We start from the raw sequence: 14,508 nt of genomic DNA, 5'->3' as shown, positions 1-14,508 counted from the left end.
TCTCTTAGCAAGAGTATAGCAGAGAGTGATGCATTGAACAATCCATCTAGAAATAGTGGACTTTGAAACTGCATCCCCTTCTCTTCCTGCTGCCACCGAGACGAAGAACTGATTAGTCTTCCTCAGTGGTTTGGTTCTTTCCATGTAGAACATGACCGCTCTGCGCACATCTAGTGTGTGCAGAGTCCTTTCTCCCAAGTTGGAAGGATTTTGAAAGAACGCTGGTAGTTCTATAGACTGGTTTACGTGGAATTTTTAGATAAATTTCGGAGCAAACCTTGGGTGAGTGCGTAGAACCACCTTATCTCTGTGAACTGTAACGAAGGGGTCTAGAACAGAAACAGCCTGTAATTCACTTACTCTCCTGATGGAGGTGATAGCTATTAAAAAAGCAGTCTTAATAGATGCTTTGTGCATGGGCTCGAATGGTGAGCCCATGAGTCTGGTAAGTACCACATTAAGGTCCCATCCGGGAGCTGGGTCAGCTATCGGGGGGGTGTATTCTCTTTACTCCCTCCATGAAGGCCTTTATAACAGGGATCTTCCACCACGACACTGAGTTGGGAAGTGGTGTATGCAGAAAGTGCCGCTAGGTGGACTTTAATGGAATTGAACACTAGACCTGAATCCAATAGGTGGGTCAGGTATAGAACAATATGTGTGGGAGAGCAGTCAATCGGGTTGATGCTCTTACCCCTGCACCAGATGACAAACCTCTTCCATTTGCTAGAATAGCAGTGGCGAATGTTAGGTTTTCTGGCTTCTTTGAGGATGTCCATGCATCTCTGTGGGAGCTGTAGATGTCCGAATTCTATGATCTCAGGAGCCAAGCTGCTAAGTTCATGTTCTGGGGGCATGGATGCAGGGTCCTGCCCTTGTCTTGTGACAGCATGTTGTATGGGCAGGGGAGTTTCACTGGGGGAGATAGAGACATCTCCATCAAGTGAGCGAACCATGGCTGTCGGGCCCACATTGGGGCCACCAGTATCATGGTTACTTGTTCCTGGTGCATCTTGTGCACCACCTTGTTGAGAAGGGGAGTCGGGGGGAAAAGCGTAAACAAATTTCCCTGACCATTGTATCGACAGACCGTTCCCCTTGGATTGGTTCTGGGGGTACCTGGAGGCGTAACTTAGGCATTGTGAGTTCTCCAGGGTTGCGAACAGGTCTATTTCTGGGAATCCCCATTGTGTGAAGACATCGAAGACGATGTCTTTGTGCAGTCGCCATTCGTACTCTTCGGGCAGGGGGAAATCTCTTCTGAGTTTGTCTGCCAGCAGATTGAGTTCCCCTGGTACATGTTGTGACAGTAGGAACATGTCTTGTTTGAGAGCCCACTTCCATATATTTTGGGCCAGTTTGGACAGTCCTGGAGAGTGGGTTCCCCCCTGCTTGTTGATGTAATACATGGCTGTGGTGCTGTCTGTGAGGACAATCACTGTCCTGCCTTGTAGGTGTTCCTGGAAGGCTTTTAGCGCCTTGAACACCGCTAGTAGCTCCAGAAGATTGATGTGTTTGGATGCTACGTTCGGAGTCCACACTCCGTGAGCAGTCTGATGGGATAGGTGAGCCCCCCATCCTGTGAGGGATGCGTCTGTGGTTAGAGTGGCTTCCGCCGCGGGTGTGGCAAAGGGTTTCCCTTTTCCCAGGTTTTCCTTTGTCCACTACCGTAGCGAGAGAACCAAGGCCTGCGAGACCACCACTAGATCGTCCCATAGTCCGCTGGCCTGACACCACTGGCTGTTGAGCCACTCTTGCATTGGGCGCAGGCGCGCGTGAGGTACCAAATAAATACACAACGCCATCATGCCTAGCAAGCGCATTGCTTTGCGTACCGTCACCTCTCGACCGGTGACATATTGAGGGATCTGAAAGAGCATGTTTTGGACCCTCTCTTTGGAGGGGAAGACGAGGCCGTCCTTTGTTTGAATTAGAGCCCCTAGGAATTGTTTGATTTGGCTGGGGTCTAGGCTGGACTTCTTTTCGTTGATGGAGAAGCCCAACTGGAACAAAAGGTATACAGTCTTTTGGGTATTGGAGAAGCATGTTTCGTAAGAATCCCGTTATAAGCCAGTCGTCGAGGTAAGGGTAAACTGGGATGGACAACCTGCGCAGGTGGGCCGCTGCCATTGCCAGCACCTTCGTGAATACCCTTGGTGCTGATGCTATGCCGAAGGGTAGCACTCTGAACTGGTAGTGTTTGCCCTCTATCATGAATCTGAGGTATTTTCTGTGCGCTGGCAACATTAAAATATGAAAGTATGCATCTTTCATGTCCAATGTTGTCATGTAATCTCCCTGTGATAGCAGTGGGATCACTTCCTGTAAGGTCACCATACGAAACTTTTGGGGTTTGATAAACTTGTTCGCTGGGCGCAGATCTAATACAGGGCGCATGGTTAGATCCTTTTTGGGTACAAGGAAGTACACTGAATAAATACCTTCCGTTACCTGAGATAGAGGCACGACCTCTATGGCTTCTTTTTCCAGCAGTTGTTGTACTTCTTGGAGAAGGATGGCAAGATGTTCCGGTGTCATGCGTCGTCCCCTCGGGGGTTTGTATGTTGGGGAACTGTTGAATTCCATGCAGTATCCGTGGGCTACGGTGGAAAGTACCCAGCGGTCTGACGTTATACCCTCCCATGCTGGAAGTAAGGATGTTATCCGGCCCCCGACCGGTGTTGCATGGGAGGGGATGCGAATCTTCGCGTCACTTGGTGTTGTTGGGGGCTTGGGAGCCTCTGGGGGTGGACCCCCGACCTCTTCCTTTGCCCCGGCGCTGGCCTCTTTGGCTGTACTGCCCACTATTGGTCTGGAAATTGGTGGCAGGGTACTGTTGCTGCTGGTTTTGTTGTTGGCCACGAAAAAAGCGTTTGTTGCCATAGCCGCGTCTGGTAGAGGGCTTAGAGATTTGGTCAAGAGTTTTGATAGTATCGAACTCTTTTTTAGCCATCTCCAGAGCCTCATCCACCGCTTTCCCGAAGAGGTTTGAGTCTTCAACAGGTTTATTTATTAAAGACGCCTGTGTCTCCGGTTTGAACCCTGAGTTGCGCAGCCATACGTGGCGTTTTAGGAGTATTCCCTGAACCAGGGAACGTCCCGCTGTTTCTGCAGCATCCAGAGAGTTCTTTCTTCTTTACAATACTCTGGTTGACCTGGGTTCCTTCGCCAATAGTTGTTAGCAGGCGTGTACGTAGTGGTTCCGGCGCTTCTTCGGCGTCTTTTCGCAGTTTGGCCCACTGCGCGTACGCATAGCTAGCGAGCAAAGAATTGTTGTTCGCAATTCTTGCCGAAAAGGCAGCCGAGGATGTAACTCTTTTTGCAAGGGCATATAACCTCTTGGTTACTACCAGGGAATCCGGAATGGAATGTCCCCTGATGTACAGCGGGTCTGAGGGTGAAGGAGTGAAAAGTTTTTCAATTCTAGGATTAACCCCTCTGATTAGTGCGGGTGTGGACAGCGAAGGGATGATTCTTCTCTTCACCGAAGCGAGGAGGGGAAAGGTCTGACTGACCGGGGGTTTCTCCTTAATTACTCTTTCCACAAAGTCTAATTCAGGAGAGAGCTCCCCAGTGTCCAGTTCGAAATGTGCTGCTGCTCTGCGCAACAGGGCATTGAATGTGGGCTGATCGTCAATGGGAGACGTGTTTCTAACAGGTGAATTGTCAGGAGGATTTAGGTTCAGGACATCAGTGTCGGAATATACCGATGGGTATTGCCAGGGGTGAGAAGGTCCTTCTGGATTTTCTCTGAAGCCTTCTCCTACCAAGTCTGGGCTGTCTTCCAGACTTTCCTCCTGGTTCCGTCCCTCTTCATCGTCCATAAAATCATCATCCTCCTCCTCAAAATAATGTTCCTCCCCAGTGAGGTCACACACTATGGAAGTCTGAGGCTGTGTCCTGGTGGGGATTGACTAGTCTCGGAATTTTGGCCCTGGGGTCCTCCTGAGGCCCTTCTCTTGTTCTCTTGGGAGTGGGAGGGTTCTGGGTATTCATAAACCTCTCCATTCTTTCCATGCAGAGATGGAGCCTTTCCATGGTTTCATGGGGTACCCCTGAGCGGTCTAGCGGGGGAAAATTAGTGTCCTGTATCTGAAAACGGCTCGACCTCTCCCACAACGTCGAGGAAAGTGTCCCGTCGCCCTCCGAAAAGCCTTCAGGTGTGTTGGGGGTCCCCTCGACTGAAGGGGGTAGTCCCTGCCTTTCTTCTGGCTTTTTCGGCGTGTCTTTCGACCTCTGCGTAGCGCTCGACGTGTCTTTCGGCGTACGCTTGTGGGCGTCGGCTACCACGATCCTCGCCAAGCTCTCAGCGACTCGTTTGTCAGCGGAGGGCTGTGGTTTCGACGTTACGGGTGTCGATCGCTCTACGGCGGCATGCGCTTTCTGCTGATGTGCGCCGGCCGATGATTTGGGGGCGGCGCCCTTATTTGCCGAAAACCCAGTCGCTGGTCGCGGCTGCGAGAGGGGCTTCGAACCCGAACGGTCCGAGGAGGCCGACGGTGGAACCTGCGTCTCCTTGGGCGCTGATGCTCTCTTCGCCTTCGACGAAGAAGAGCCATGGGTTGTGTGCTTATGTGTGGTCTTGTGTGCGTCAATGTCATCGGGGTGTTCAACCCCATAAGCAGGGCGTGAGCCGAGCCCGTCGGGGCCGGGGACAGACGACGAAGCGCGTGAGCGCTCTTTAGGGGGGTTTTCGACTTCCGTAGCGGAGGTCGTGTTATCACGTTCCTCGTCACTGTCGGTGGTAGCAACGGTGGGTGAAGCATCGGCCTTCGACATAGCGTAGGCCGCCCACCTCTTGACCCTACGGTCTTTTAGAGTCTTTGGCTTAAGAAGCCGACAAGCCGTGCAACCTTCCTCTTTGTGATCGAGGGGCAAGCAGCGGTTATACCGTGAATGCTTGTCCTTTCAAGTAAACTTGCCCTTGCAAAGCGGGCAAAACCTAAAGGGTGTCCTCTCCATAGCCGAGGCAATAAATCGTGATAACCACCCCAAGGGAAAGGAAGGGGAAAAGGAAAGGCATTCTCAGAAAAGAACCAGAGATGTCCCACGACCCCCACTCTCCCTACTGTATATGGCCTGCGAGGCCAGGCCACGTGTTCGGCAACGCCGAAGGATCTCCTCCGCTCGTCCCCACCGTCGAAGATCTTGCTCGGCGGAGACAGCTTCACAACAGCGTCGAGGGAGGGATCGATATGTTCTATATTAAATAGGAAAAACGACCAAAGGTCGAGGAGATGAAATCTGCAATGTCTCTCGAGGAGCTCCGCGTAAAGGCGACCAGTAGCTGGGCGGAAAAAAACAATCTGAGGGACCTCGACGCGTGAGGGATTGTGGGTACAACGCACGTCACTATAGGGATAGTGTTTCAGACACTCCTTGTCGACGTCCCTTTTCGACTACGAAAAACAAAATGCAATACACCGCAGTGACCACTGGATGTCGGACTATGCACAGCATGTGATTCTAAGCAGATTAACAAACATCAGAAACTTGGATACTAATTGTGCTTCTTTCCTTCTACAGCTACGTTAGTCTCGGAGGGAAATCCAAACATCTTTCAATTAATTGATCCCTCTGTATGTGTGTTTGTACCATTCAGAGGGGTACATTGGTGGGAAGAATTCTTCTTCTAGAGTACGGGGTGAACCAGTGAGGAGGAATTCTGACAACTGGACATTAAAATACTACTGTTGGCATTAAAATCAGATTCAAGAGCTTGGCAAAGCAAAATATTATTAGAACAGAACAAGAGATCTCACAATTATTCTGAAGCAAGTACGTACTTTTGGTAACCCCCAATGCAAAGCTAGTTCACCCCTTCCTGGAAAGAAGACAACACACAATGTCAGAGGGGAGAAGTCATTCAGGGAGCCAGGCTAGGCCAAAGTTAATTGGGCAAAAGTCTAGGTGAGCTAAAGCACTTCTTACAGATGAGTAAAAGTATTTCACAATGTTTTAGAAGTCTGTGTAGATAATAAGAATTCAAAGCAGGGCCACAAGCTGTTTAGGCTTGTGAAGTAAAGAAGCCATCAGCAACTCTACAGAGCAACCACAACAGGTCTCACCAACAGAGAACAAGTGCAGTTACACGACAAGAGGTAAGTTCTTAGACTGTACAGTACCTTTAGGTTGAGGAAAAAGGGCAGCAGATGACTTCAGTTCCTGTGCAGCTCTGCAGATCCTGGTGTTCATGTGCCTCAGTCGTGGGGACAAGAGGGAGGACTTCTGGGGACTGCTGCACTGCAATGGGACGGTCACCGACCTCAACTGGCAATCTTCAAACAAGTGGCACTTCAGTGTTCCAGCTCCTTTGCCGTCTATCGCAAAAAGCAACACTGCGGTTCCTGGCTGTGGAGATGGGCTTTCCAATATGGGGTCCAGCCCTCTGTTGAGGTGGCTCAGGCTCGGTCAGTCCTGCTTCCTGAGAGTCCGGAGGATCTTCCTGGAGCTCTTGGCCAGCTTAAATGCAACACACACGATGTGGTGTTCCTCTCCCTGGCTATTCGATTCCAGCAGCAACTGCGGTGGAATTTCAACCAGCTCCGAGAGGATGTCCAGGTGGCTTACTTTGGAGTTGATTGGTCCTACCAACTTAAGGGGAGGAGTCCTTGCAGGGGCTTCTCCGTCGATATGAATTTGGAGTTGATTCCTTCGTCCAGTTGTCGACTATCTTCCAAGCCAAAAAGCCTCGCTTTTTATGCAGGCTTCTCCCATTCATTCCAGCCTAGCTGCCAGTCACCCAGCAGGGTGGCTGTCCTTGCCGCACAGCCAGGCGCCAATCACCCAAGAGTGCATTCCTGTCTCCTAGGAGACTAAGCAGAGGGAGTTTCGGGCACCTCCCTCGCTTCCTGCCACGCACCCTGGAGCCAGAGGCGGGCTTCACTCGTGAATCCCGCAAAAGAAAACGAACAAAGGGACCAAACGTGGTTTGGCGCGCAGAGATAGCGTGTGCTGGTCTAGAAAGTTACAAGTGCAAGTAAAGTCAATTTCAATTCACTGCTCTTGGAAACAGTAGTTTACCCAAGAAAAGGTATTTAAACCATGGGGAATTCTGAAGGTGCTGTGTGACACCATGTAAAAGATGATGCCTATGGAGTTTGCCAGACTCCACAACCAAAAAGAAACAGTTCAAAATCACATGAAAATACGAGAGAGAGTGAGAAAAAGTGTCTCACCCTCTCCAGGCAAAACATTTAAGTCCTAGAGTCCAGCAAAAGAGCTGGGGGTCTCTATGGTAGAGAGGAATTAGCACATTTCCGAGAATTCTCCCTAACAGACTGCCCTGCAGGATGTGGGCTGTATTAGTTTGGGGTATACTGTACTGCTTAGGCAGGTGGATGGGAAGAAAATGTTAAGGTGCAAGTTAATGCGCCATTGGGTTAAATAAAATGTTCATCTTTACCAGATATATTAGAATCCCCACATCAGACTGTCCCTCTACAGACCATCACAACATGCAGCTTTCATTGCAACCCTTGAACCTAGAGAACATTGATAACACGTCCCCTGAACTTGCCTTTCAGCTCAGTTGCTTCCAGGAGCCTCTTCCAGAGGGTGATCACATCATTCTTACGAGCTGCCACCTCATCAGATGCATAATGATCAACATCGATCAATTTCTGCCCAGAATTCTCCAGAGCATCAATGCGGCTCTGATTAGCCGAGAGCTCAGCCTCAAAGGCCTGGTGCTTCTGCACTTTACCCTGTAGGTTGGAAGGGTCCTGAGGAGAAAGCGGAAAAGGTTACTTGCGCCACTATGTACATGGGTGCGATGCCAGCAGTGCACAGCTTCTCTACCATCCTGCTATTTCACAGCTAGACTACACTTGAGGCCTCTGAGTCAGCCAGGGCTGCCAATGTTTTCAGGAAACTGCAACTCGCCGGGGCACACATTCTCAAAAATGAATCAAAGAAAAAAAGGACAGATAGAAAGAGGTCTGAAGCAGTGTGCGTGATGTATTTTCCTTCATCAGAGAGCCCACAGTAACTAGGACATGAACTCTGCTGCTTGCGTGTCTTTAGAAACATATGTCTTGAAACATTTACAGCAGCGCTTTCAAAACAAGATACCGGAGAACACAAACAGCCAAAATGTGTAATAAACTGCAATCCACATCAGTACGAGACCCCCCCCCCACACAACGTGCCAGTGACAGCAATATGTGGCAGCAGTCAGAACGCCTGCAGTACGGGACCCGCAACTGAGACCTCAGATTTTGGGGAGGGGGCCCTTTGCACGTAGCACTTCACATTGGCCTCGGGCTAGTGTGAGATTGGTAAGATCACACCAGAAGATGCCACTGGAACAAACATCCTGACTCACACGTGTTAGGTGAGGTGAGCGGGGGAGATATTAGTCGAACATTACGGCCATGGGATTCTCCACAAACTTACTTTGAGCTGTTCATTCAGGTATCTTACTCTCAGATGATGTACTCTTTGTGCTCTCACCACGGAACACCACAAAGACCAATCCTAGATCCAGAGATGCATATGCACCCATCTTGCTCGATTGTCTAGAAACTATGCCTCACCTTGTAAGCCTCATCTGTTGCAGTTTTCATTTTCTCATTAAGCCAGCTCTTGAGCTCATCAGAGTCTCGGAAAAATTGTTGCAGGTGAAAGGAGTCTGCCAGTTGTGCACGACGATGCATAGCCCGGTCATGCAAGGCATTACGCCTGTTTAGGAGCTAGGGAAAAGGGAAGAGAAAGGTTGGCCATATTTAAAATATCCATTTGAAGTGCCTGCAGACAGCCGGTATACTCTCTCCGCCTCCCAATTCTACCACAAAGAATCACTCACTGCATCCCGGCGAGAAGATACGTCCTCCTTTGCATAGTGGTTGTTCTGAATCAGTTTGGTTGCAAATTCATCTAGGGCCTGAAAATGTAAAACAACACCAGGTCAAGAGAAAAGTCCAGTTGATTTAAAATAAACTGGGCTCCTATTAAGGCCATCAAAGCCTGTGAATTTTAACCCCAAAGGCCAAGTAGCAACAGGCGTACAGAAGACTCATGGCTTCACAACACCCGTTTAACATGAAAAAAGAGCCTCTGACAAGTATCATGCTCAGGGAGCACAAGGGGGTGTTGTACCGTAATCTTCTCCTCTTGGGCACTTAGAGATTTCTCAAAATCCTCATGTTTTTTCAGAAGTGCCTCCACACTGTCCAGGGAGTCCCCAAGGTCTTCATTGAGCAAGAATGCCTGCAAAGAGAAGATGCACCAGAGTAAGGAGAGACTGTACAGCGAACGTAAACCAATTTCCAAACCAGACATTCACTCTCCAGACATGGCACTGACCTCCTGCTTGCTCATCCAGTTATCGACTTGCTCCGTGTCACGGTAGAAGAGCTGCAGATCCATGCACTGCTCGTACTGCTGTCTGCGTAGCTCCCAGAGCTCCAAAAGGGTGGTCCTCTCCTCTGCCAGAATGGCCAGCTGAGGACAGAAAAAGATATGCTGTAGTCTCTATTTATGGGGAGAGAATGACAGACGTGGATGCTACTTAAGTGCAGAGATTGGCCATGGTAGGGCACTCGGGTTGTGGCTAATAAGTCGTTTATCTGCATGAATTCAACCAAAAAGCAGGCATTCCATCGAAGCTGTGCCGTAACTTTCAACTCTGCAAACATCACACTTGCACCTCTGCCTAGATGTACTAAAAAAACCAAACACACACCTCCTTACATTCTCAGTTCAATGCCGCATTCCCATCCCTGCAACCACAAACCCAACTACCCCACATCCTCCAGTTGTGCAGTCCAAGTAGGCACTGTGAGAAACCTGAGGGTATTCCCACTCCTGGCCCCCGTTGATTCTCTGCGCAGGTGGCCAGGGAAAGGCCATCGCTACTGGATCCTGACCCTCAGAGCGGAGAAGTGAGAGTATCATCTGGGTGGAGGGCCTTTGGGGACTAGGAGTGGGGTGACCTGGGGCGAGACATGGCATCCTCCATTCCCTATTGACAACCAACCCAGCCCTTCCCCCAACCTTCATGGGCTGTTATAAGCCAGATCCCATCATTTCTCCACAACTGACACTTGACAATACTGGGACGAAAAAGAGGTAACTAAGAGCAATGAAGACTATGTTCTTTTACCAATCCGCTACTGGGACGAGGAAGATGCCTCCTAAGAGCTGTGAGGGTCAGGCATGCCCCTTTGATTGTGGTCAGGCAAGGCTAATTGGAAATTCACACCGGCAGCCTGTCAAGGGGCTGCAGGTGTATAAAAGGAGACCAGCGGGGAAGAAAGCAACAGGAGAACAGCAGGGAGGCCGGTGCAAGCAGCAGAGAACCCTATTGGAGCAGGACACAGACGCTGGGGACTAGACAGAGAGGCAGTCCATGGAAGCGTAGTGTGGGAGATGGGACTCCCTGGAGCAGGCTGAACAAGGTGAAGGGAGCCATGTGGGAAGGCTACCCCTTTCCCTATTCGGGAAGGAGACATGGTCTTCACCACCCCTCTATGCGATACCAAATAATTAGAAACAAACATTAGAAGACACATTTAGGTGGGGGGGGGAGGGGTGCACACAAATGGGAGTGAACAATCGCTGTAATGCATGTATTAGACAGACCTCCAATTTATAACGATTTTGCGATCCCGCAAAATGCAGCAAAAAATGGCTGTTTTTGAAGAAAAGTGCAAAAACAGCCGTTTTTTCAAAAACACCCACAAAAATGGCAGTTTTTGAATTATTATTTTTTTTTTAAACTCAAGGGACCAAGGGGCTCAACTCATTTTTTTAACTCAAGAAATGAAATGCGCAAGCACATTCATCACTTGAGCAATAAATAAAGAGCAGTCCGATTCACAAAGGACATCTGAATGGACGCTTCTTATATGCGCCCATTCAGATGTCCTTTTTCACCCCTTTGCGCAAATCAGGGGCATTTCTGCGCATTTAAAAGTGCATCCCAAATTGACAAGCAAGATGAGCTTTTAAATGTGCAGAAATTGTAGTCCACTCTATGTGCCCACTTTAAATACATGCACGAGGGGTGCCACTGCTTTACAGGGTCTTAAATGACCCTACTGACTCATGCAATACTTAAAAAAAAATGTTTAAGTGCGACAGCTGCTGTCTCACTTGCATTTCTGTTCCCCAAATGGGATGGAAATCTGTTTTTTTTTGGGTTGCATTTTACAGTAGCAGGAACCTTAAGGGCCAGTTATGGTGAAATGCACAGGGAGCCTGTAGACCATTGTCGGGAGAGCATTTCTAACACAAACGTATTCAAGGTGGCTGGCCAGCGCATCAATTGCGCTACAGCTCTGCCCCGTGGAAATGCGCAGGTCAACTTTGAGATTAAGGTGGCTTGCTCATTTCCAAAAATGGCTCATCGAAAAACAGCACATCTTCTGCTCTATTTTTAGATGCCCCATTTTTTTAGAACAAAATCTACAGTCACAATATCTGAAAGAAAGGAGTGAGAGGGGAGTGATGGGTGAGCTCTGGCGTAGTAGGCAAGAAAGCGAAGGGAGATCAGAGGGAGAGCAGTGTGTCAGAGGGGGAAGCAGTGGGCAAGAGCGCAGAGCGGATGCAGTGGGACGGTGGGCCTGAAATCAGAGCGAGCGGAGGTACAGAAAGTGGAAGGAACATGGGCTCAGGGGTATTAGTGGGCTGCAGATTAGGAGAAAGGATGAGGGAAGAGTGATAGAATGGGAGAAAGGATGAAAGATGCAGAAGTAGCATTCAAGAATGAAGGACTGTATACTGTGGGAGCAATTGGGGAGCGTACGGTGTGAGTTAGGAGTATGATTTGGAGTTTGGCAGGGACTAGAAAGCGCAAATTGTGACTTGGCAGTGTGACAGAGCATGTGAGTATGTGTATGACTGAGCGTGAGGTTCAAAATACAAGTTGCGATGGGGAATTGGTGAGAAGTGCGAGGTGTGTTGGGTGAGAGGTGTGTGGGTGTTTGCGGGATTGGGGAACATAGAAGGGCAATATTTTCAGCATTACAATTGATGATTAATAACGTTAATATTAAATAGGCATGCATTAAACCAAAAAACCTAGCCAAAACAAACACTGTTCTGCCAAGCCAGAGACATCTAGGACACTTCCTATTTGATATCAAAGATACATATATTGACACTCTGGCTCTCTTGTTGCCTTGCACACAGCCGCTTTCCTGCAATGTACCAATCTTGCACCCTCCAGTCAATAAAAATTGTGCTGCAAAAATGCTGCCATAAATAAAGGTTTGTGCCGCAAAATTTGCCATTTCATGCCGCTAAATCCTGGAGGGTCTGATTAGAAGCTATAGAAGAAACGCAAATGCTAATGCCAACTTAGACAAATGCCAGCCATCCTGGAAGGTTGGCCCAAGCGCAGTGAATAGTATTAGGGGCTTGAACATTATGTCACTCGCATGAGCGTGAACCCCGGCCAGGTCCCACATGGCACATGAAATCCTCCATTGTTCCAAAGAGTTACAGGCCCTCGCACACAGGAAAGAATTCGCCCTGCAAGGTCATGTGAAGGGAGTAGAGTGCCTCTTGGCAGTATCATCCCGTGAGACAGATAGCAAAGCCACCTCCCCCCAATGATCCCGGCACAAGAAATACAGCTTTGCAACGCTTTTATCCTGAGACCCCCTGCATGCCATAACAGCATCCAAACCCAGACAACCGACTATAACTTTTACACCCCTCAAACCATCACTAAGATCAGAAGGCAAAGCTATCGCGCCTTCAGAAATAAGTCACGTGATTTGTGCAGCGAGGTGCAGGGTAGCAACTAAATTATAGCCCAAAACTAAGGTGGAGGACCATGGAGTTGCTGAGATGCCTGGTAATGAGTGAAGCATGCAAGTTAGTGTGACCTCGGCTCTTATACAGCCCATTGATATATCTGGCAGGTGTTTGGAACAATGATAAGGTAACATTGCATAACTGAGTAGCCAATTAATTGTTGGACCAACCTCACCACGGATGATGAGCCCAGCAGCACCCACCTATCCAGAGATTGCCAGATGAAGATGGACCAATGGCCTGGCATCCCATATGGATCAGGCCCTATAAGTAAAGTGCCCATCCAATTGTGATGGTAGAATTGTACTGTATAGTTTGGTGTCATGAGTGACGCTGTTTGTGGTTATAATGTACTGCATGTGCTCTCAGAACGTTCTTGTGCAGGAGAGTCCTTTGCTGATATTTTTTCTGTTTTTGGAAATAAACACTTGTTACCTTTGCAAGCGCATCTTGGGCCTTCTTTCCTAGCTGGTTAAATTTATTCTGGTCTGAGCGTACAAGGGTGTGCCTTCATTTGGTGACCCCAATGTGATCCCAGCACCCCGTGCCTGCAGAGGCTTCTTCCAGGCTGCTTCTGCGGAGGGGCTGCGCCCACCTACAGCAACCAGCCCCCACACTCCCTGTGACAGAGGAGTGTGGGTGAACACACGCATGTGAGTATACTCTTGCAAGTGGTAACAAGTAGGGGAAGGGTATATGAGAAGGTGTGGGGGTTGTGAGCATGTGGAGTACGAGGACATTGGTGAGGTTTGGTTGTGATTTGTGTTTTTTATTCTTGAAGTTTTTAGGAGACTATTATGGAAAGGAAAACTGAGCGTTAGGGAGAAGGCAGTAAGAAAAATATAGGCGACCCGCATAATTCATGGACTCTGGAACAGTAGTGGTTGTTGTATTATCTTGTTATTTTAGTTTGTGTTTTTCATTGTGTAGGGTGGAGGCTCTAGGAGGGGCAGCCATTAAAAAGTGATGTGTGTTGGGGAAGTGCAGTGTGAGAATGGGTGTGTTTGGAGGGCACAGGAGGGAAAGTAACGTTGGGAGGAGGGAACGGCAATTTGACTTTTGGGGCGCATTGATGCTTTATAGGGCATATCCCGCTGAAATGGGAGGGGGAAACGCCTTTATAACACATGTACAAGGCCCTGCCCTTGTACCGGGAAAAGATTGTGAAGTATCACAACCAATCGGTGACAAACACAAGGGGGGGGGGGATGCCCAACTCCTGGCCAGAGCAGTGCACCCATAAGGGAATTCTGGAGCATATGATGTAAGGCTAGCCCAATTTACAGGGGTATCCCTAATTATAAGGGTACCCCTAATCACACTCACACCCGAGTAAACGCACCCCTCTAGGGAAGTAAGGCCAAGAGTCTATCTTGCAAGGATAACAAGTTTATTCTTTACAAAAATGAGGATGGCAGCAAAGAAATCTACTCTGTAAACTGTCTCTTCTGTCCCTCACCGTTCCTTTCTCCTTCCAAAATGATGCCAGACGGGCTTATATACCCTTGGGTTGGTCACAGGATATGGGCATGGCTCCATCCCAAACCGTCCTTCCATACAAGGGATGCTGCAAAGTCTTCCTTTCATCATTGTCAGCGATTTCTGTCAGGACATGCTACTTTACAAAGTGCTACTTTACATAGACACACTGCAACCCTTGAGGCCTAGCCCCAGGAAAAACTAAACATTTCTGTAACTAATTTTCATTCATACGCCACTCATTCTACTCATATTTTTATCTGG

General features: G+C 48.8%; 1 protein-coding gene across 8 annotated transcripts in view; it reads right to left on the bottom strand.

Annotated features, from left to right (window-relative positions):
• SPTAN1 (spectrin alpha, non-erythrocytic 1) overlaps nt 1-14,508 on the bottom strand; it is a 514,843-nt gene that overhangs the window by 354,066 nt on the left and 146,269 nt on the right. For all 8 annotated transcript variants that reach the window (XM_069609174.1, XM_069609169.1, XM_069609172.1 and 5 more), the window contains exons 11-15: nt 9,307-9,444; nt 9,100-9,210; nt 8,807-8,884; nt 8,538-8,693; nt 7,520-7,724 (exon numbers count right to left, since the gene is read on the bottom strand). In XM_069609174.1, the coding sequence (XP_069465275.1) occupies nt 7,520-7,724; nt 8,538-8,693; nt 8,807-8,884; nt 9,100-9,210; nt 9,307-9,444 (688 nt within the window). The remainder of the gene's footprint in view (nt 1-7,519; nt 7,725-8,537; nt 8,694-8,806; nt 8,885-9,099; nt 9,211-9,306; nt 9,445-14,508) is intronic.

Source organism: Ambystoma mexicanum, chromosome 8 (assembly GCF_040938575.1).
Source record: "Ambystoma mexicanum isolate Mex_15411 chromosome 8, UKY_AmexF1_1, whole genome shotgun sequence".
NCBI classification, from domain to species: Eukaryota; Metazoa; Chordata; class Amphibia; order Caudata; family Ambystomatidae; genus Ambystoma; species Ambystoma mexicanum.
Note: the sequence above shows the minus strand (reverse complement) of the source record. Positions and strands in the feature narration are given on the sequence as shown.